The sequence below is a fragment of the Culex quinquefasciatus genome, chromosome 2, assembly GCF_015732765.1.
Source record: "Culex quinquefasciatus strain JHB chromosome 2, VPISU_Cqui_1.0_pri_paternal, whole genome shotgun sequence".
NCBI classification, from domain to species: Eukaryota; Metazoa; Arthropoda; class Insecta; order Diptera; family Culicidae; genus Culex; species Culex quinquefasciatus.
Window position 1 is genome coordinate 59,598,213 of NC_051862.1, and position 23,229 is coordinate 59,621,441.

The window sequence follows — 23,229 nt, forward strand, 5'->3', positions numbered from 1 at the left end:
TTTTCACTACCGTAAACTGGGGTCAATCGGGACACATGGGGCGAATTGGGACAGCAGTTTTAACCATGTTGGAGCACAATATTGTGATTTTTCTGGTTGGTTTCGGTTAGAACAGACTCAGACCAACAAAATGTGTACATCCATTTTCAAATTTAAAAGCTTTAATAGCTCTAAAAACTGCTGTCCCTATTCAGACTGTAGTCCCGATTCGCCCCAGATTACGGTATTTGCTTTTTGGGTGTTTTTGAATACCCTGACTCAAGGCGGTTCTAAAAACACCCAAAAAGCAAAAATTGAAAATTTTGTTTATAGGACCTTTTCAAAAAAAACTCTGGAATAGTAATATTTGTGTTAATCCTTTGATCATTCCATAAATTGAGTAAGGGCTCGAACCTCACTTGCTTAAGAAAAAAGTGAAGTTTCAAAACACTGGACAGTGAAGGAAATATACTTTGTAAAGAATCAATAGTAAAAGAAAGATAGTAATTTATGAAGTAGATAAAGAAATTAACAATAGTTAATAAATAGAGGTAACAAACAAGCTTAGACTGCATTGAGGGCAATTTACAGGGAAGATGAGAAATTATTCAAATAGATAAATATAGAAAAGGCACATGATAAACAAAATTGACATCGCTGCCAAATTAAGGGAAAGCAGACAGTTTGTTACAGCAGCATTAATTGGTAAAATAGAGTGGAAAAGCGTTGAGAAATAAGAGAATCAAATAAGTAAAATCGAAATCAAATGGAGGATAGTAAACAGAAGCCGTTTTAGAAAATCAGTGAAACAAAATAAACAGAAGATAGCTGTTAGCTGAAATGGAAAGAAGAGAAACCCCGTTCTGCGATGCTCAGGTACATCCACAGCAGTTGACTCAACATACTGCGAATCGAAACAATACCGTCTACAATCACAAATTACTTCCCTTTCCCACATTGACGCGCCCCTTTCTTTTAGCCGTCTCCACTCTGACCCTCGCTGGTCAAAGGTTTACGAGTCGTTTCCACAGGCCACCAGCTAGGTTACACCTTGTCATCATGATGACTAAACCAAGCCAACGTGGAGGTAAGAAAATAGGACACTTGCAAGGAACAAGAGCCATGCTATTTTGTTCAAACAGCACTACGGATGTAGTTGGGCTCCTTCCGGGATGTTCCTCGCCTGGGTGTGTCAACCGACGAGTATCATCAGTATCATGCACCCTTGGCCTGCAACCTTGATTTTATTATTGGTCGTTATTAAAAAGAAAGCTAGAAAACTGGAAAATTTGGGTTTGGTAGTTACCTAACAAGTACTGTACATGTTTCTATCAAGTTTCAGTAAATCCCATACGTTTTGAAGGAGGCGCATAGTTGCTCAGAATTTGACACATACTGCATAATTTCATTAATATACTTTTCAAAATGTGCACTTTGTATGAAATGACAAAAGTTCATCATACATTGGTTGGAGTTACTCGGAAACTTATTCACAATCAATTAAAAGACTCAATCAGTTATTTTTCACATTTTTATTGAATTCCTCTGTAATACATACAACTTACAATCAACGAATTCACAGACATTACCGGTCTCAAACTAGAGACAGAAAAAAACTACTCATTTGAACTCATACATTTGCTACGCTATTACGTACACTAGAATTCCAGAGTTTTTTTGAAAAGGACCAATAAACTATTGTCTTTCATATGTTTATAGGACCTAATCAAAAAAAAACTCTAGAATTGTTCGTTTATCGTTTCGGCCAGAATGGTATTTACGTAGGAATCAATTCGATTGCCTATCTCTAGAAAGATGCAATTTTTATTCGTTCTCTATAATGTAAAACTATAATTTGTGTTGAATGGTAAAAAGTAACGAAAGAAGAAGAATGCAATTTTGAGTTGAAAAACGAAGTTTACGACTAAAAGATCACGCTCGCGCTTAAACTAGCGGGTAGCTGGCAGCGGTAGCAATACCACAGTGGTTGTCCCGGTTGCGGGCCATCTTGACGTAGCCCTGGTCTCCCCAGGTGGTTCCCCACGAGTTTTTGACCAGCCAGTAGTCCTCACCTTCCTCGCTGGTACCGTATCCAACGGCCAGGACCTGGAAAGAGTGGGAAATTTTGTTAATTGGTTGGAATGGATGAAAGAGGGCTGACGGCTGAGCAACTTACACCATGGTCGAGGTTCTCCGAGTCGCACTGGGGCTCGTAGTAGACTCCTTCGCTGTAGAACTGGAACGATTCGTGGGACGCGTCGATGGCAACCGAGACTGGACCGGCGGTAGCAATGGCCTTCATCAGTGCCTTCTCATCACCCTGGGGAATGTCGACGAATCCCTTGTCGGTGGCACCAACGGCCTTCGGGTTGTAGTGGCACGTGTCATCGATGGCTTCGTACGGGTAGGCCTTCTCGGTGTCGATTCCTCCGTTGTCCTTGATGTACTGGAAGGCAAAGTCCATCATGCCTCCGTTGCAACCGTTGTTTCCGTACTTGGTGGAACAATCGACCAGATTCTGCTCGGACAGCGAAACCAGCTTGCCGGTCTTGCGGAAGTGCTGTCCCTCGAGCGCACCGGTGGCCGAGAACGACCAGCATGATCCGCAGTGGCCCTGGTCCTTGACCGGAGTGACGGCTCCCTTTTCTCTCCAGTCGACAGTCTTTGGCACCTCAACGTTGGCGGGTTCGATGTACGTAACAGGTTCGTCAATTTTGACGCCCTTGAGCATTGGCTTCCTGCGAAAGAAAAGAAAGTAGACTCGTTACACAAGTGCCCTTCATGAGTCACTCTATCGCGTGACAACTTTCTTCGAACCCGCAAACAAAACGAAGGGACAAACAAGATTATGCTTCAATGAATCATAACGGCGCGCGGCGGCACTTGTGCATAATGGAATAACGGAAGTTTTGCTCGCGATCGCCATCAATGTCGTTTAGAACAACACATCAACAGGCGCTAATTGACTCATCTCAGCGCGACGACACTGGACACAAAGGAAACCGATCATCACTTACTTGGCGTTCGTACGGTTGAAGCCGTTCAGCGTCTGGACAAACTCCTCGTGCAGCAGATCGGTGTACTTGTTCACGCGCAGGCGGAACTTTTCCTGTCCCTGTTCGAAGCGCTGGTTGTGCTTGGCGATCTTGTGCTTGTTCTGGACGTAGATCTTCAGTCGGAGGCGCTCTTCGGTTTCGCTGTCGTACTTTTTGCGGTGTTGCAGCTGAAATAGAGAAAGGGGGTGGAAGGTTTGTTAGATTACTCTGTTACAGTTGAAAAATCACGTCAATTGTTCACACAAAATATTAAAAATATGTACGAAGGCCATTCAAATATGTTTACTACCCATTTTTATTTTTATCAAAAAATCTGATGCGTTAATTGGAGCTAATCGCGACTACAGTATTATTAGGGACATTTAAGCACCTAAGCTTTAAATTTGAAAACCGATGTACCAATGTTGTTGTTCTGTGTTTGATTTAACGTGAAGACTTCCATCATTGTCATGATTTTTCGTTCAAAGATATAAATTTTTCAACGCTTTCAATATTTTGACAAAATTCCTTCAACAAGTTGTTTAGAATAGTGCCCTACACATGCTGATTCCTTTTGGTAACGATTATCCCATTCCTTGCAAAGTTATGGAAATCGTCATTAATCAATGACTGCCAACTAGGACATCAATGACTTTGCCACAAAATTATATAAATTTTGAAGCACATTTGATTTAGATCAAAAATTCTTTCAGTGGCTTCAAGAAGGCAACAACCGGCACATGCTGATTCATTTTGGTGCTGAAATTCGTTAAATTGAATTTTATTCAGAATATGTTATAGTGATGATCAATTTTCTTCGAAAATGATCAACGGCTTCACCTTAACCGAAACCAATAAAAAATATCACAATATTGTGCAATGACATGGCTAAAACCGCTGTTCAAATGAAAAAACTTTATTTGCTGAAAGTATTTTTTTCAGATATTTCAGCATGTTTTACGTAAAATATCCAAAATAATTATGTCTATTAACAGGATTTCGCAATATGTTTTTAAAGACTTTAAAGTAAACCGTAAACCGGGTACCACGCTTTTCTATAGAAAATAGGGTTCAGTACATTTTGCTGGAGATGCATGATCGATAAATCGGAGCACTTCGGATTGAAATCCTGCTGGTTTGGCTGGAATCGGTAGCCTGTCCCGTTTTGAGGTCATGTCGAGGAATTCTAGGTGCTCTCTTCATAAATGATAGATTATGATGTCAGGAACAATATTTTCTTAGCCAAGAAAAAAACAATAAAATACATTCTCGCACCTACGATTCGACTTGCAGAAAAAAGTCACTTTTTACTATCAAATCAATCATAATACATACATACAATGTTTTAATAAGACTAATTGTGTGATTAAATGATAGGGTTTTGTCCCAGGATTAATAAGCCCTATCAATATTTGACTAAAATTTGAGTTTTTGGCTTCTCTCAGGCGGATTTATGTCAAAAAATCACATTTTTGAGAATCTTTGTTTAAGAATGCTTATTTGGTTTAGGGTTGCTCATTCGTCTACGTAAACCCAATGCATGCAACCAGAGAAATTGCAATTTCGACACTCCGGAGCCGGATAATTGAGTCTGGACTGTATCAATTCTGGCCGCTGAATCCGAATCTTGAATTTAATTTCATGAAAATAGTGAAGATTTGGGGCAAAATGATCATTTTTTTTTCAATTGAAAATCGAACTTAGAAAAACCCATTTCCTTCTATTCAAGACTGTATCTCAAAAACAAATAGCTCAATTTTAAGAGTATCAGAAAATTGTAGGTAATTTCTTCAGCCTTAAAAAACGCGGAGTTTTCTTTCAGGAAGTATTTTTGAAACGCAAAAAACAAAACGAAATCTAAAATATATACCCAAAAGTGGCTATGACTTGAAAACGGTATATTTAACAAAAAAATTGTGAAGTAATTTTCGAATGAAAATTCAATTCAATTTCTATGAATCCTTTTTTTTTCTGTCTGGTTTTTCGACATTTTCACTATTTTTTCAAAAATTTGTATTTCTGAACCCAGATTTTGTACCATCATGCATTATGGCTTAGAAGATTTCTTTCGTAGCCCCCTAAAACATAAACATCTAAATAAAAAATTGGATTGTTTTCCGTGTACCTTAGGGTGGTCCAAATCCGGACTTTTTTGGGTCTACCCCCTGAAATCAAAGATTGACCCATCACTAGGCTAAATTCCAAATTTGAGCTCATTCTGACCACGGGAACCCCTCCCTCCAATCGCTTAAAGTTTGTATGGGAAAAATCGTCAAAATGTATGGAGAAAAGCAACTGTTTTACTTTTTTACCTATGGAAGGCGCAATAATCATCCGATTCCTCACATTTCTCAAATGTAGAACCTTCATTAAATTTAGAACAACTTTCCCGAAGACACCATATTTTTAGGATTTTTTCTCGCGAAGTTATTAGCGCCCAAAACTGACCATTTTTGCGCGGCCAGCTGTAAGGGGCTACCTAACAACGATGTTTATTTCCAATTCGTACACGCACGTGCTCTCTCTCAGGTTCAAACTCTCTCACGAGCTTGCTCGCCTGCCTGCCTGCCTGCCTGTTTGCCTACAAACGCACGCGCTGTTTCTGTGCTTGGACTTTTGCGCCTTCCATAGGTAAAAAAGTAAAACAGTTGCTTTTCTCCATACATTTTGACGATTTTTCCCATACAAACTTTAAGCGATTGGAGGGAGGAGTTCCCGTGGTCAGAATGAGCTCAAATTTTGAATTTAGCCTAGTGATGGGTCAATCTTTGATTTCAGGGGGTAGCCCCAAAAAAGTCCGGATTTGGACCACCCTAGTGTACCTATTTTTTACCGAAAAATCCTAATCATAACCTACAACTTTGCCGAAGACACCAAATCGATCAAATAATTCTTTCTAAAGATACGGAATTTCATTCATTCACATACCAGTTTTGTATGACCAGCCAGCCCCAAAACTTGCATTAAGACTTGTATGAAAACAATAACGATGCAGAACGACTTCTTTTGACATACGAAATTCAAAAATGTACTACAGTCCAGACTCGATTATCCGAACGCCTCGGCAAAATGTTTTTTTTCGTTTTCTTATTTTTGATTGTTCTGCCGTTCTACGCATAATTGTCCCATGTTCAAAAATGTGCAACTGAGAAAAACGCGATTGAAATTTTTCGACCGTTTTTTGTGTTACTACGCATAATTGTCCCGTGGGTCCCTATTCACCCTATATGTCCCTAATCATCCTAGTTAGCAGTTTATCACTCTTGTTTATAATCCTCTTGCTACACAACAGGTAAACATGACACAATACTTCGTAAAACTGATAATTTCGTGATAGAAAATACTTGGTGGGACAATTATGCGTAGAAGTACAACGATGGGACAAACAGACTTGGTGTTGTTTTCACTAAGTTTACGAACAAAGTACTAGATTTTATGTGTTTTCGAAAAGTAAACGTCTAACTAAACCTAAAAATGACGAAAGGTCAGAATCGACAAAAATGACATGGGACAATTATGCGTAGAACGGCAGTGTTGAGCTTCAAAATGATCCCTTAACTACTCTAAAGTGATCTAGAATTTTTAAATTTTTTAAATCCAAGATGGTGGCCAAAATGGCGGTGATAAAATATTGAAAATGCCTTTTTCAATATAAAAGGTTCAAATTGGACTAAAATGGGGTTGCAGAACTCAAATTTTATTGCTTATTGCGAGATAAAATCATGTTTCTCCATTGCTGTGAATGACAGGAGATTATTGCCGCCTAACTACCGCAGTGTAAAAATTCAGCAAGTTGAACTGAAATTCTGCGCTGATTTGGCTGTCAACTTGATTTGTTTTGAATATTTTCCAAAAAGTCAGCTGAAAACTCAAGGCAACCTTTGACAACAGCCAAAAATTTGTTCTGCGGTTGTCATGCGGCTGTCATGCGACCATTATCTTGCGGTCGTATCACCGCGCGTGAACTCTAATTACACACAGCCAAATCAACGCAGAATTTCAGTTCAACTTTCTGATTTTTACACTGCGGTAGTTAGGCGGCAATAATCTCCTGTCACTCCCAGCGAAGGAGAAACTTGATTTTATCTCGCAATAAGCAATATGTTAAAAGCAAGAAAAAAATACGAAAATTTTTGTTTTGTTCATGATTCGATTATCCGAATACAAACCTTCGGATAATCAAGGCTTCGGAAAATCAAGTCTGGACTGTAAATCATGACAAATTTAAACAAATTCTAGTAAAATAAAAACAAACCAAGAAATGTATTTTTAATCAATCAATCGATTTCTATTTTTTAATTTACATTGCATATAAGAGCTTTTTGAAAACACATTTTAAGGCCATTTGGGAGGATCACACAAGAAGGAGCGATAGAAACTATGAATAATATTTGCAGCACTCTAAATTTATTGTTTGTATTATTTTATTGTTTTTTCAAAAAGATTATATTCGAGTAAAAAGTCAGCTTAAATTCTTTTTGTATTTTCAGTTTTTTTACTTTTTATCACAATACAACATATTTTGCTAATGGCAACAAATTCCCATTTAATAACTTTTCACACGTATCGCGATTGCACGAGACTGTAACAACGATAGCACGAGTTGACTGTTCCAGCCCGGACATCCCCGGAGGGAAACCAGTTCAACACAACGCTGATGATCGTCCAGAGCGTGATTCGCGCTTTAAAACGCGACGCCTCTTTTTTCGCTGAGTTGATAAATACATACTCCTAAAAGACGAGCAAACTACAGCTGGGCGCGCAGTTTTGATTCACACACACACAGAAGCTTCAAAGCTTTTAGCATGACGCAACCCAGGCTGATAATTTCTTATCAGCGCTCTCAACTCTTTGTGTTGGCCCAGTTTGTGATGAATAAAAGTGACCGCGCGCACACACACACACACACTTTGGCACCGAACCCGAACGCCGCCATTTCGCCGATTAGAAATTCAAAACATTACGGTTCTAGGAAATTGCGTTACAGCTTCTTCCTTTTGACCGTTATTAATCCCTGCCGATGCGGATCGTGCGACGCGCAACGGTCATTTTGTGGGTCGTTGGTTGCATGATCTGTTTTATTGTAAATACGCAGTAATCTCTTTACGAGAGGTTTTTAATTTATTACTCATGTAACGGTTTACTGACGAGTGCATCAATCTGTGTAATTATTTGCCTGCATCGTCATCGATGTGGGTAATTTCCAGTCAAAATAAGTCCATTTACCGAAAAAAAGGAAACAACATTTTTGTGGCGATAGTGGTCCATTGTCCTTCAGTGCTTTAGTCACGGTAAACACATTTTTGGCGATTGCGATGCGGGTAGGTCCAGAATCTGGGTCAGACGGATAGAATGACGACAATTGGACTCTTGCTTGTTGATTTCACTTTAAGGGGTGGTTAGGCCAGAACGCCCTCTTGAAGTAATTTTAGCTATATTTGTGTTCGTTTTATACAGTTTTAGATAAGAGAACGAGTGAAGTTTGAAAGTAAATTTATTGAAGTCTGAAAAAACATTCATATTAAATTTCAAAATATAATTCAAGCAATTCTCATGCCGTTGAATCACACAGCCGTCAACCAGTTAACGGTCAAAATAAATAAACATAAACAGCGCGCAGCGATTAAAAGCAAACGACCGACGCAGGCAAATCTCGTTCTCGTGAATCAGACCGTTTGAAATTTGCTGACACGTGCACTGGCCGTCTGATTCCTCTTCCACTGAGGAAGAATCGTTTCTTTTATATAATCACCATTTTTGCTGTTTGGACTGATGTTATCGCTGGAAATGTACGCAAAAGTTCGTTCTAAGGCGCTCGTCTTTTATTGACATTGTAGAATGAAATTGCAAAGCAAATACTTTGGAATATAACTTCCAGGAAGTGGGACACAAAAAGTAGCTATCCCATTTACATCCAACCTTCAACGGCTTAACCTCAGCTGATCTAAACATAAGCAACGAAGCACGTTTTCAGGGTTTTTCAGTAGGGCAGCAAGCAGTCAAGGCGAGCGAAAGTTTTGCGTATGTTCTTTGTTTCGGTTTACGCCGCCGTTCACCTTATATTTGGCACTCTTTGTGGCCATTTTAGAGAGACAGAAAAAAGCAGGTTTAAGCCGAACATTCTACCTGGGAAGAAGTTTTGGGGCTCGTGAAATTTCCATTTCTCCCTTCAATTCTTACTTTATAAACTTTTTTTTGTCCTCTTGCTTTCGGAGACATGTGGATTAGAGCTGGGATTTTTGATATCCGGATAATTTACATTTTTTCTATATAAAATCAGATATCATCTTTTCAATCTAACCAAATCAAAAGAGATGTACAAAAATCGTATCAGAACAGAAGATTATTCGGATAAAAATATTTGAGGAACCCAAAATAGATTTAAGAATAAAAACAACAGTAACAGATCGGATAGTTTTTCGGATAACAGTATTCGACCATAAATCATGTGATACAAAATTATAGGTCTTTTGAAAACCTGTAAAATTATTTTGTTTCGTCTTAATGTAGCCCCACAGTCGAGAGACAAAGCTGGCGTGTATGAGTTAGTTCATTTTCTAAGTAAATTATCAATGTTACAAGTTATCCGGATATCCGAAGTCCCAGCTCTAATGTGGATTTGGAAAACAAACCGGATTTGATTTGTGTGTGTTTTAAATCAGCTGTATATTTTATTTATAAATTATCTTAACACCTAAACTCCCAAGCTCGAGAAAAAGGGGGAACTTCCATACAAAATCCCCCTTTTTCTCGAGCTTGGGAGTGTGGGTGTTAATTAATTTGGATAACATTTTAATACAGCCCATAGCCGTCGATTATTCGAAGCCTCGATTATCCGATATTTCGATTATCCGGTTTGTATGGAACTTCGAAACATCAGCAAAATGATGTTTTCTGTATTTTGTTATTTTCTTACTTTTAACAACAAATTCGAGTTCTGCGAAATTTTCTTGAGGACTAAATTATACAACATCTTTTTATCGTTGCAAACAAAACTATAAATTTAATTCAAAAATGTTTAATCTGTACAAAGCTTCAAATTTAAATTTGAAAGTTTCGAAAAAGTAAGTTGTACTATTTTGTGAAAGTAAAAAAAAGTACACAAAAAAAATAAAAATTGAAATAATAAGTAATATTTACAACATATGAATGAAAAAGGTGTTTTAAAAAGCATTTTACACCAATTTTACACTAGTTCAATTCCAGAGTTTTTTTTTAAACGAGTCGTATAAAAATATGAAACACAATAGCTTATAGGACCTTGAAAAAAAACTTTAGAATTGTTTTGCAATTTTTCGTTTTCAAAAAATGTAAGATTTGACAAAAACATAAACAATAGCAAAAAAAAAACGTTCACATTTTCAAAAATTCAAACAATTTTTGAATAAACCCAAACATGCCAAACCCAAAATGATTCTAAACGCAAAATGAAATTCATTTTGAATTGATTTCAACTGATTGAAAAATATTTGTACCAGCCTAAGTCTGTTGCAAACTTGGTTGCAAATATTTTTTAAAGTTCATTTGCCTTTTTTTCCTTTAAAACCTTTAACATTACATTCGAGTTCTGCAAGCTAATTTCAGTCAAATTTGGGAGGTTGATTGCCTGCCTTTTTCGTAATTTTCAAAATTCAGTATATTTTGTTTGTTAGTTGGCGTGTAATCATTTTAAACAAGTTAATAAAATATCATGAATTTCGATTTTTCGTTTCCTGATTATGTATTATGAGTTACTGAAGAAAAACATCATCCGATATGACTAACCAAACAAACAAAACAGATGCAACACACTCAAACATACAACAGTTCGAGGACTACCAGCCCAAGTTGTACCCTTCTCTCCCCATCTACATTCAAACTTGTTGTTGTCGTCTATCCACCTCTTTTTCTTACTGCTCGCTCTCTGTATTTACGATATTCATTGTCAGCTGTGTGTTGTTGTGCTGCTTGGCTTGGCTTGTCGTGTACCTGCGTCTGTCCGAGGGTTACATTTTCGCCTCATCCCTCACTGACTCTTTTGTGTTTATGGGCTATATTTACAATCGATTCGACGCAAAAAAGCAGAAACATTTAAGTTGTAGTACACTTATACAGAGGTTAATTTATCCCACATTTCATGTTTGAGTCATCCCCAGTTGCACCTCCCACTTTGGGATAACATTACTGAAAGAAAAAATCTGGCTGATTTCTTTATCTCCAGATGTAATTACAAACCAGACATTTTGTAACTTGAAAATTAAGAAAAGCAGCAGACCGATGAACGTTGAGTGCGTCATTGAACTTGAACATAAACTTGTTGTGTTGCGTTAACTGTTTCTTCCTCTTACTATTCTTTTCCCTCCTTTATGACTCTGCTATTAAACTGTTTAATCATGCGCTTAGTCAAGGCAAATTGCCGATACGTATTAACCTCCCCAAAATTTTAAAATTTAGTATTCAAAAGTTATACTTTAAAGGCCTTCAAATTTGGACACTCACCTTGTAGGCGTTCCATTCTTCCTTGACCAGCTCGAAGATGGAAACAGCGTTAGCCGCGGCCACAAAGGCCACCAGAAGAAACAGAATCTTCATCTTGTTTTCGGATACACAGCTGCCGTATGCACTGGGGATTTATCTCGATATCTGTACGAAAACATGACAAAGAATAGAGAGATGTGAGGGTGTATTAGTGCTCAGTGAGTTTATTGTTAGTCATAAAAGATTTAAGTGGAATTTTGGGGAAGTTTTATTACTTGAACAATCACTTAATCACAACTTACCACTTTAATCAGTCTTCTAATTCTCAAATAAGCACTAAATTTATTTAAAAAAATAACACTTTTTTTTCATACACACAATAAGATGCACTTCCTAACTGGCCAACTGCTTGGCGTAGATTGAGCGTTCCGGCGAAGCTCTCAGCCGTTTAAAAGGTCGCTCTCTCACGCTCTCACGAGCTTTGGTTCGCTCGCGAGTGCGAGATTATCGCAGCTTGAAACGGCCGGAGACAGTGGTGGTTAAATTTTTCTTGTTTTATTACACAAATGTGTTGTTTTAAACAAATTTCTTGGGAGTTTGAATACTAGCCCTTGTAAAAAAATATTGTTGTTTAGATTAAAAATTATATGACATTGCACATAAGAGTATTGAAAATCGCCAGAAACCGAACTCCTTAAAAGGTCTACGCCGATGGAGTTCTGGAGCCAGCCGCATCAACTTTGTCGTTACATTTATATTTAATTTTCAATGACATGTAATCTACTTAATTTGTATTGCACATTGAAAAGAAACAGTTTTTTCAGTCAGCACTTTGCTGGCTTTTTCTGTCAAATAAAAAAAAACAATCAAAACAGGTCATCTAGCAAAAATTTCAGCCCATTCGGTTGGAAACTGGCGTGCCTTGAGCAGGAACAATTTAAATGGGAATTAACCCGTAAAACTTGAACATTTAGGTAAATTGCTCTATACAAGTCAGCCGTTAATATTTGACAAATTTGGCATACCAAGATGTCCAATGGCATAGTCTGGGGAACAATTCCTCTGAAGGGTGCCTCTGGTCTTGCCTTAAAGCTGATTTATTCCAGCGTCACCGAAATTCGAAAGGTCCCAGCCAAAATTATAGGAAAAATCAAAGGTTGAGCCTGAAATCCTTTAAAGATACAGATACTTTTAGATGGTGGCTTTTGAAGGGGCCAGCCACCATCTAAAAGTATCTGTATCTTTAAAGGGTCACTTCCTAGCATGTTGGTATGTTCTACAAAGTTGTTCCCCAGTTCAAAACCTATCTCCTACTATAAGAATCAAGTCATTTAATCGATTTATCTAAAAAAAATCCTAATACAATGTAAAAAAAGATAGTTTCCCATGGAAAATAAATCAAAATCCCATATAAATTTCAAATTAAAACTGGAGCTCCTAGACCTTACCAAATGGGCTCAAATTTTCAGGAGTGCTTCTGGGGACATAAAAGAACGAAATTCCGGTTGATGCAAGACAAAATAACAACTTTTGTCTTTTTCATAGAAACGTGAACCACGCTAATACACCATGTGCAAGCGTTACGGATATCGTAACAGAAAAATGAGGGCCGTAGTAGAGCAGTTCTCTAGGATTTCGGTCATTCGATTTGTTTTGTATTTTTTAATCCGACTGAAACTTTTTTGGTGCCTTCGGTATGCCCAAAGAAGCCATTTTGCATCATTAGTTTGTCCATATAATTTTCCATACAAATTTGGCAGCTGTCCATACAAAAATGATGTTTGAAAATTCAAAAATCTGTATCTTTTGAAGGAATTTTTTGATCGATTTGGTGTCTTCGGCAAAGTTGTAGGTATGGATACGGACTACACTGGAAAAAAATAATACATGGTAAAAAAAAATTGGTGATTTTTTTATTAAACTTTTTAACACTAAAAATTGATTTGCAAAAAAACACTATTTTTAATTTTTTTTATTTTTTGATATGATTTAGAGGACATAAAATGCAAACTTTTAAGAAATTTCCAGGTTGTGCAAAAAATCATTGACCGAGTTATGAATTTTTTAATCAATACTGATTTTTTCAAAAAATCGAAATTTTGGTCGCAAAATTTTCAACTTCATTTTCGATGTAAAATTGAATTTGGAATCAAAAAGTACTTTAGTGAAATTTTGATAAAGTGCACCGTTTTCAAGTTATAGCCATTTTATGTAACTTTTTCAAAATATTCGCAGTTTTTCATTTTTAAATTAGTGCACATGTTTGCCCACTTTTGGAAAAATATGTTTGAAAAGCTGAGAAAATTCTCTATATTTTGCTTCATCGGACTTTGTTGATACGACCTTTAGTTGCTGAGATATTGCCATGCAAAGGTTTAAAAACAGGAAAATTGATGTTTTCTAAGTCTCACCCAAACAGCCCACCATTTTTCAATGTCGATATCTCAGCAACTAATGGTCCGATTTTCAATGTTAAAATATGAAACATTTGTGAAATTTTCCGATCTTTTCAAAAACAATATTTTCAAAATTTTCAAATCAAGACTAACATTTCAAAAAGGCCAAACATTGAATATTACGCCCTTTTAAAATGTTAGTCTTTATTTGAAAATTTTGAAAATATTGTTTTTGAAAAGATCGGAAAATTTCACAAATGTTTCATATTTTAACATTGAAAATCGGACCATTAGTTGCTGAGATATCGACATTGAAAAATGGTGGGCTGTTTGGGTGAGACTTAGAAAACATCAATTTTCCTGTTTTTAAACCTTTGCATGGCAATATCTCAGCAACTAAAGGTCGTATCAACAAAGTCCGATGAAGCAAAATATAGAGAATTTTCTCAGCTTTTCAAACATATTTTTTCCAAAAGTGGGCAAACATGTGCACTAATTTTAAAAATGAAAAACTGCGAATATTTTGAAAAAAGTTACATAAAAATGGCTATAACTTGAAAACGGTGCACTTTATCAAAATTTCACTAAAGTACTTTTTGATTCCAAATTCAATTTTACATCGAAAAATGAAGTTGAAAAATTTTTGCGACCAAAATTTCGATTTTTTGAAAAAATCAGTATTGATTAAAAAATTCATAACTCGGTCAATGATTTTTTGCACAACCTGGAAATTTCTTAAAAGTTTGCATTTTATGTCCTCTAAATCATATCAAAAAATAAAAAAAATTAAAAATAGTGTTTTTTTGCAAATCAATTTTTAGTGTTAAAAAGTTAAATAAAAAAATCACCAAATTTTTTTTACCGTGTATTATTTTTTTCCAGTGTAGTCCGTATCCATACCTACAACTTTGCCGAAGACACCAAATCGATCAAAAAATTCCTTCAAAAGATACAGATTTTTGAATTTTCATACATCATTTTTGTATGGACAGCTGCCAAATTTGTATGGAAAATTATATGGACAAACTAATGATGCAAAATGGCTTCTTTGGGCATACCGAAGGCACCAAAAAAGTTTCAGCCGGATTAAAAAATACAAATATTAAAATTGAAGAAAAAAGACCGATTTCGTAGAGAATTGCTCAGTACATTTTAAATAGGGGTTGGTTTATCTATTGTAATTTTGTTTATGTTATTTTGGTTAGGCACCTAAAAGTTTAACTTGTATTTCTGTCCATAAAAAAAAACAAATTAAATGCATGCAATTCATTTCCTATATTTAAATAAAAACATGAAATAATGTTCCGTATTTCGCAATTCGCAATTCGCAATTTTCAGTGTAAGAACGGGCCTTGACCGATCTTATGCACCAGGTTCCCGACGAACACGCACTGCCCTTACACCTACATCTCACCCTTGCTCTGAGTCAGTACGAGCAGCACGCTAGAACACGCTTTGAGTGTTCGTGCCAGGCATGCACACCTTCTTTTCCGGTTACGCATTTTAACTCGGCCGGGGGTGGTACATTACGTAGGGTTTGATGTAAGTATAAGCGCCTAACCATTTATAGTGTGCCTATCAAATTTCATTAAAGCAAGAACTGTTTTATTTTTAGTTTGAATTCGAAAACTAATTGTTATTTACTGTGTATTGTATTCTCCTGAAATCTTCCCTATTGTTGAGTCGTGTTTATCTGTTGCTATTTCTTCTGTCGCGGTGTTTTGTTACAATTTTTGGTCCTAAGCATTTTAGAAAAGTTTTTCAAAAGTACAATAGTAATATTTGTGTTAATCCTTTAATCATTCCATAAATTGAGTAAGGGCTCGAACCTCACTTGCTTAAGAAAAAGGTGATGTTTCAAAACAATGGACAGTGAAGGAAATATACTATGTAAAGAATCAATAGTAAAAGAAAGATAGTAATTTATGAAGTAGATAAAGAAATTAACAATAGTTAATAAATAGAGGTAACAAACAAGCTTAGATTGTATTGAGGGCAATTGACAGGGAAGATGAGAAATTATTCAAATAGATAAATAAAGAAAAGGCATATGATAAACAAAATTGACATCGCTGCCAAATTAAGGGAAAGCAGACAGTTTGTTACAGCATTTTGGATTTTCTCAACATTTTGGACAAAAATTAGGCATACACGGTCATTATTTTTAACAATTAAAAATATACTTATTTTCATCTTTAAGGGGTTACATACATGAAAGAAATCACAAAATTTCATATTACAGAAAATTTATTGAATCCACCTAAAAGATGATTTTCAATAAGTCCTGAAAGTTTCATGAAGATATTTCTTGATTGAAGTGAGTAAGAGACGATTTAAGCCCAAAATTTTGCCACAGACTGTGAAGTCTGTGATTTTGCCATGCGCAAAGCAGACTGTCAAACATTCTGAGCGTTTTTCTCAAAACACCAAGTTGATTTACGAGTGCCGCGATATCTGGACCAAATTGGTTGAAATTTTAGGTGAAGACTATCAAGACATATCCCGTGTGCATGACGAAGCCCGATTTTGAAATTTTGCTTTAAAAAAATACAAAAATCAAAAACTGACGATTTTTTAAATATATTTATTTTTATCTTTTTTTAAAAATAAACTTCTTGAAAATCGGCCTTTGTCATGCACACGGGATCGGTTTAACGAGTCTTCCCCAAAATTTTGAGACGTTTTGGTCTAAGCAGTGTTGAAATATCGTGGCACCCGTTTTTGAAACAGCTAACTTAAAATAGCTATATCTCAGCAATGATGTAATCAAATGTCCTTAAATTTAGTTGGTTAATACATGAAAATGTATATTTTAATACCCTGAAAACAGATTTAAAAAATAGTTTAAATGTCTGCTCATACCAACCTCTGACATTTTTGCCGATTTACATGTATGTAACCCCTCAATTCTCTATTAAATTTTCATAGTATAGCAAAAACTATTAAGGAATTGCTTAGATAAATTTAAAATTTGGGACTTGAAAATATAAAAGTATGTCGCATTTTACAAAAAATAAAATATACAAATTTTACTTTGTTTCAGAGTTCTTATGACTTGCACATTTTAAAAACATTCTTAAAATAAACCGTGATGTGCTGAATCAAATCTTTATGTTCTTCCATTTTTTTGTTAATCGTTCAAAATTTACGAAATGGCTTTTACGAAAAATATAGAGTGTTTTTATATATTTTTCGTTAATTCAGAATTTACAGGATTTATTGGATAATAGGGGAAATATACCCTTTCTCAGCCTATTTCTATTATCGGTTTCATAAAGTGTTTTTTACTGTTCCAAAGTAATAAATAGCTCAAATAAAAGTGAGCCAGCAACTCTCCATTGTTGATGTATCTAAAAATGTTGATCTAATAGCGGAAAACTGCAAAAGTAATGATAATTGGTCGAACGGCTTAGACTGATTAAATGGGTAAATTTCCCCAATGTGTTGTAAGGAATTTGAAAACCAAAAAAATATTGATGATGAACTGAGGCAAACCCGGACAACTATCCAAATTAATCTTTTAAAATCAAACTGTCATTTAAATAAAAATGTCTGATAAGCAAAAGCTTTGGCAAAAAGCCATTCAATATAAAAAAAAAGATGTTATTGTCATCATAAAATTCCGTACAAATCCATATTTTAATCCGTATTAATGGAAATGTTAAAAATTTGCGATGAGGTTCGAAAATTCGTACAGTAAGGAAATAATCCGTACAGTTAGTAGCCTTAGTCATATGCAGGCCCTGACTAAGTTTTACCAAAGATAGTTTTTAGATTACCTTAATAAAAAACTCCAAACGAAGAAAATTTCAAAATTCTTCAAAATAACTTACCGACGACTGCAATACTCCACGTGTCGCGCATATTCACACAGTACTTCCTCTCTACGCGCGTAGCTCAGTTGCTCGTAAATTGAGCAACATCTGTCAGTCTCGCGGTCTGTCATTCATCGCTGCTCAAAAGAAGAAAAGTTTTCCTCGGACCGTGTGTGTGTACCCTTTCTTCGGTGCACCGTGTAATCCGTAGCGATGCCCACCCCGGAACAGATCCAGCAGGATAAGGCGGCACGCCGGGCCGCCCTCCGCACCGAGTACTGGCGCACGATGACCAACCCGCACGCCCATCTGCACGGCGAAAGCGGCGGAGTGGTAAGTGGTTTCAAATGCCTGGCTGGCTTGTTATGTCATAGTGTCCATTCCACTCCTCCTAACCAAAACAACACCGATGGTTCCGTTTCTTTGCAGTACGATCTGGGTCTGGCCCGGTTCCAAGCCATGCGCGTGAGCAACTTTGAGCACTTTAAGCCCACCGGACGGTCGTTCAAGATTGGTATGCTGACGGTGGTGCTGCCGATTGTCGGCTATGCCTGGATGCTGAAGCGGGAACGTGACGCCCGGGAAGCGCAGTACCGTACCGGTCAGGTTGCCTACAAGGATCGTCGCTTCAAGTTTATCTAAGCGGCCAGCAGTGGCTTTGTTTGATTATCTTCTTTGAAAATGTGTAGAAAGCAAAAAAAGGGGCCGTTTCGGATAAGCAGAACCAGCATCAACAATAAACGGCAGGTTTGGAACAGAGTAGTGGTGATTTTGGGTTTTATTTTTCCTCCAACTGCTTGTCGCGGCTGATGACATGGTCCTCAAACTTCACCATGTAGGTTGTGCCCTTGTGCCAGTGGGCGGACACCTGGCATGTCTACAAGGAAGAGAAAGAAGAGTATTCCGTATTCAGAAAGTTATTCTTAGCAACTTCAGGTACTACTAGGTACAGAAATGTGTCTTCCCTTTTTCTCCCTTTTAAATTTTTCGATTTTTTTTAGGCCGATGCAAATTCTATTTGAAGGTTTTGTCGTTCCCCAAAAAATCATAATTGTTTTTTTAAACTGTTTAGAATATATTGCAGGGGAAAATTTCCGTATGTTTCGCAGGTAGACAACTCGGTCCTTACACCGTCCAATTAGCAAATTCTCACTATTTAAGCAATTAATTTTGCAAATGTCTTGCTAGAAACTTACTAGCTCACTTCCCATTAAGCTATTTATTGATTGGAATGGGCTGAAAACGCTGTGAAGAAGCTTTAATTGCCCGCCATAGTTGCTGATATGTTAACATTAGGTGCACGATGAATATACATGCCGTTCCCCTATAGCGCTTTTTTAAATTTTTCATCCAATAAAGGCCCTTTAGGCTTTTTGGAAATTTTGAATGTTGGAACCACAGTTCGAAAAGACACGAAACTTTGGGGAAAAATAATTCTTCCAAAAATTCATTGATATTTAGAAGTAAAATAACTGTTAAAATTGTATGTGATTTTGCTTCAAAGTTTTGAATGTTGGGCTCGAAACGAGATTTTTTTTTTAACACTCAAATGGGTGCTGAAAAGTACTTTTTAGTACGGTTATTTTTAGCGATGAAAAGGAGGCCGTTTCGTCATTCGAGAATTACTGGAAAAGTAAAAAGTTTTCAAATATTTATTTGATTTGAAGATAGAAAATGTGTCAACAATTAAACATTTAAATTTTTTACTTAAAATTTTTAATTTTTCTAACTCCTTCCTAAAGTTGGTTTATAACCAGATAGATATATTAGAAAATGTACAGCAAATTTGTAAAAATATGTTTTAATAATTTTAAGTTCTTTTTAGGTCATTACAGATTTAAACTCTATTTTCTCGATTTTAGTCGTGGATGAGAAAAGAGTGAGAAAAAAATGTTTTAGGCTTTTAATTTTGAAAAATGGGCTTGAAATTTGATATTTAGATTTTTTTACTTTTTTGCCCTTTACCTTGACTATGGCAAAGTGACAAAAACTTTAAATAAAATTTGTACCAGTCTAAATTATTTTTGGTAGGTTGCACCTGCTTTTTCAGAAAATTATTGGGCATTACTTTTGTAGAGCAGAGTTGCAAGATGATTTGTGACTAAATTAGAGCTTCTAACGCAATATTTTATTAGGATGGCATCATGCGTTGTGAGTAAACAAACCGGCGCAATTCAGTTGTCCTTAATTCGCTAGGATTGTACGCCTAGCCTAGATCAAAGTGCAACTCTCATTCACTCTTTCTTTTTCTACGCAGATGATGCACTGTTTACTACATTAACCGGACAATGTCTACCGGAATCAATCCCGCCTGAACCAGTTTTAATTCCACTATGTATTTCCGCGCACGCTACGCATCATTGAATCGTGTAGTAATGAACTGCTACAGAAAGGAAGAGAAAAAAGGGATCACACAATTTATACTTACGAAGCCACAGTTCGATAGTACCGCCTGAATTATGCCGGCGACGAATTGAGCGCAGTTCAGCGAGCCCTTATCTTTGGGCACGCTGATAAATTTGTTGACCAGCGGTTCCTTCTCGATGATGTAGTAAGTGCACTCGTCATCCGTTGCGTGTTCCAGTTTGTCCGCCTCCTTGCCGAACAGCGTCTGCCGGAGGAAGCGTTCATAATAGTTTGAGTTGAAGTCATATTTGAAATAGGTAGATTATACCTTCCAGAGGGTGCTTTTGATGAAGAGCAGCATGTTGATAAGCTTGGTTTCCCGTTTTGAGTTCCGCTCCCGGACAAAGTAGAGATCAATGATCCGGCATCCGATGTCTTTGCCCAGGTCATGTAATCTGCAAGAAAAACATAAAAACATATGTTTTTGAAATACTTTGTCAGAATGCAACAAAGGGGAGTCCCTCACTTGTTCTGCAAGTCCGGAATGGTGTTGACCCGGCTCTGGCAGTACTGGACCACCTCGGAAAATAATAGAGCGTAGCAGCTTAGCGAAACTTCGCCCTTGCCACGACTCAGTGGCTTTTCGAGAATGCTCATTTTGGGCCGGTTCGAAAGATTTAAATTGATTTTCTCCATGCTTTAAGATTGCTGCTATATTTTACACACGTTTCAAACTAGTTTTACTATTTCAGTTGCTCGAAATTTTGTTTAATTTGCATCTAAAATTTTGCCCCAGTGAATGATATTCACTGTTATTGAATTTTATCAATGACCGTCATGACAGATAAATGTAAACATTCAAAACAGATTCTCTCAGAGTTTTGTGTGTAGCTCAAATCTCTCAGCTCTCATCGAATTTAACGATTTATCGCAACGTAGAGACATCTGGCGGTGGGTTTAGTAATTCGCGCTTCCTTTGAGATTGAGATTCACTCACCTTGAAGTGTTAAGAATTGGGTACTAAAGCCCTATGTCAATTTTTATGTACAACGGTAAAAAACACGATTAAAAACCATTTCTGATCACTTTTTTTCATTTTAATGCAATTTTTTTTTGACAAGACAACATTTTTTCGATGGATCAACTATGGTCCCCTTGGAACGAGCTGTCAAGTAGGAGCTTTTCTGTCAAGAAGGACCGCGAGGTTAATTTTTCAAAATAGAGAATTTGCAGCAAAGCTAAAAGACACGTGTCGCCACCTATGAACAAATAGCGTAAACCTATGATTTTAAAAAATGTGTTTTTTCCTTCATAATCAACATTTTTATAAAACTTATGCCGGATTCGGATGAGAAAAATTATTTCCAACAATTTGGTGTATAACTTTCCAATATTTGTTTGATTTTTCTATGAGAAAACTGTAAATTTAGAAAAAGATAGTAATTTGGACTATTTGGCAAGCAAGTCTGTCAAAAATCAATAAAAATTGTTGAATATACGTTAACACATCTGTTATCAACTAAATAACTGTTTATTTCCTTGATATATACAGGGAAACTATTTTTTTTCGTGTTCCAAAACATGTTTTTTAAAGAAAAAGGTCACAAATTTTTGCGCGCCCAAAAGTTGATGTTCATTATTTTAAAGCAAAAATTTTTTCTCGTCTTTTGCATCCAGTTTCATTAAGATTGATGCAGGGAATCATGGGAAATAAGCGATTTTGTTCTTCATTCTAGCAGAAAGGAATACGATTTTTGGCAAGTAACCTCATTTTGGCGCCACCTACATTTGAAACACAGTCGTGCTGCAAAACCTCAATTGATTTAAAAATCCATTTTAAACTCTTTGTGGTTGTACAAAGGGTCATTGTACTCAGAAAAATAAGCTTTATCGTTGTAAACAATAATATTGAGGTTTTGCAGCGCGACTGTGTTTCAAATGTAGGTGGCGCCAAAATGAGGTTACTTGCCAAAAATCGTATTCCTTTCTGCTGGATTGAAAAACAAAATCGCTTATTTCTCATGATTCCCTGCATCAATCTTAATGAAACTGGTTGCAAAAGACGAGAAAAATTTTTTGCTTTAAAATAATGAACATCAATTTTTGGGCGCGCAAAAATTTGTGAACTTTTTCTTTAAAAACATGTTTCGGAAAACGAAAAAATAGTTTCTCCGTATATATCAATGAAATAACCAGTTATATAGTTGATAACAGATGTGTTAATGTATATTCAACAATTTTTATTGATTTTTGACAAACTTTCTTGCCAAATAGTCCAAATTACTATCCTTTTCTAAATTTACAGTTTTCTCATAGAAAAATCAAACAAATATTGGAAAGTTGTACACCAAATTGCTGGAAATATTTTTTCTCATCCGAATCCGGCATAAGTTTTATAAAAATGTTGATTATGAAGTAAAAAACTCATTTTTTCAAAAAATCATAGGTTTACGCTATTTGTTCATAAGTGGCGACATGTGTCTTTTAGCTTTGCTGCAAATTCTCTATCAGCAATTTAAGCTTCATTTTAGGACCCAATTTGGTGACAGGTTAGTTTTGGTTATTTATGTTAAAACATAATTATTTGACTTTTTATAATTAAAAGGTATTCCAAAAATACGTTTTTTTTTTTTATTTTCCGAAAAACTCATATTTTAGTTCAGTTTTAGGCAGACATGCATCCGCTCTAACTCCTCTTTTAGAAGAACGTGGAAGAACCAACTTGTTTGACATTTCGCGTGGATGATTCCCATCTTTCTATGATTCATGTTCAGGGCAAGGTATTTTTCACTGACAACAAGCATAACTTGACTTTACAGGAAAATGCCATCTGGAAGAAGCTGAGAGCCGTTACGAAGAGCTCTTAGTGCTGATGCATGTATGGTACTAAGAAAAAAATCTGGAGTTTTTTTTTATCCTATAAACATATGAAAGACAATAGCTTATAGGTCCTTTTCAAAAAAAAAAAAATAAACTCTGGAAATGCATCTTTTGCGCTAGAGTTTAGGATGGTGCAAAATTTGGTACCAAAGTTATATTTTTTTGAAAGAAAACTGATTTTTGAAAAAAAAAATCTGAATCATGTTTAGGTGTAAAATCAAATTTGCAATTGAAAATGTCTTTACACATTTTTTGATAAAGTGCACCGTTTTCAAGTTGCGAACATATAATGGAGACATTTTTTGAAAAATGTTCAGTTTT

General features: G+C 36.1%; 3 protein-coding genes across 3 annotated transcripts; 1 reads left to right on the forward strand and 2 right to left on the reverse strand.

The window, feature by feature from the left end:
• Positions 1–1,771: 1,771 nt before the first annotated feature.
• On the reverse strand, positions 1,772–11,898 carry LOC6038558 (cathepsin L). The gene is made up of 5 exons (XM_038254939.1): positions 11,774–11,898; positions 11,493–11,636; positions 2,997–3,202; positions 2,156–2,717; positions 1,772–2,085 (listed from the first exon to the last, which is right to left on the reverse strand). Exons 2-5 carry the CDS (start codon positions 11,583–11,585, stop codon positions 1,924–1,926), a joined length of 1,023 nt encoding a protein of 340 aa, XP_038110867.1. The 5' UTR covers positions 11,586–11,636; positions 11,774–11,898; the 3' UTR covers positions 1,772–1,923.
• Positions 11,899–17,799: 5,901 nt separating this feature from the next.
• On the forward strand, positions 17,800–18,446 carry LOC6038557. The gene is made up of 2 exons (XM_001848291.2): positions 17,800–18,015; positions 18,112–18,446. The coding sequence occupies exons 1-2, from the start codon at positions 17,896–17,898 to the stop codon at positions 18,322–18,324; spliced, it is 333 nt and encodes a 110-aa protein (XP_001848343.1). The 5' UTR covers positions 17,800–17,895; the 3' UTR covers positions 18,325–18,446.
• Positions 18,431–20,825, reverse strand: LOC6038556 (trafficking protein particle complex subunit 5). The gene is made up of 4 exons (XM_038257017.1): positions 20,555–20,825; positions 20,357–20,483; positions 20,111–20,293; positions 18,431–18,559 (listed from the first exon to the last, which is right to left on the reverse strand). Exons 1-4 carry the CDS (start codon positions 20,722–20,724, stop codon positions 18,461–18,463), a joined length of 579 nt encoding a protein of 192 aa, XP_038112945.1. The 5' UTR covers positions 20,725–20,825; the 3' UTR covers positions 18,431–18,460.
• Between the last annotated feature and the right edge of the window lie 2,404 nt (positions 20,826–23,229).

Bases quoted from the DNA above. Each gene is read 5' to 3' on its own strand.
- LOC6038557 (XM_001848291.2), top strand. From the start codon at position 17,896: ATGCCCACCCCGGAACAGATCCAGCAGGATAAGGCGGCACGCCGGGCC. The intron at 18,016-18,111 runs GTAAGTGGTTTC...GTTTCTTTGCAG, and splicing joins ACGGCGAAAGCGGCGGAGTG to TACGATCTGGGTCTGGCCCG.
- LOC6038556 (XM_038257017.1), bottom strand. From the start codon at position 20,724: ATGGAGAAAATCAATTTAAATCTTTCGAACCGGCCCAAAATGAGCATT. The intron at 20,484-20,554 runs GTGAGGGACTCC...TTTTTCTTGCAG, and splicing joins ATTCCGGACTTGCAGAACAA to ATTACATGACCTGGGCAAAG. The intron at 18,560-20,110 runs GTAAGTATAAAT...TCTTCCTTGTAG, and splicing joins TACTATCGAACTGTGGCTTC to ACATGCCAGGTGTCCGCCCA.
- LOC6038558 (XM_038254939.1), bottom strand. From the start codon at position 11,585: ATGAAGATTCTGTTTCTTCTGGTGGCCTTTGTGGCCGCGGCTAACGCT. The intron at 3,203-11,492 runs GTGAGTGTCCAA...TCTCTATTTCAG, and splicing joins AAGAATGGAACGCCTACAAG to CTGCAACACCGCAAAAAGTA. The intron at 2,086-2,155 runs GTAAGTTGCTCA...CACTCTTTCCAG, and splicing joins CGGAGAACCTCGACCATGGT to GTCCTGGCCGTTGGATACGG.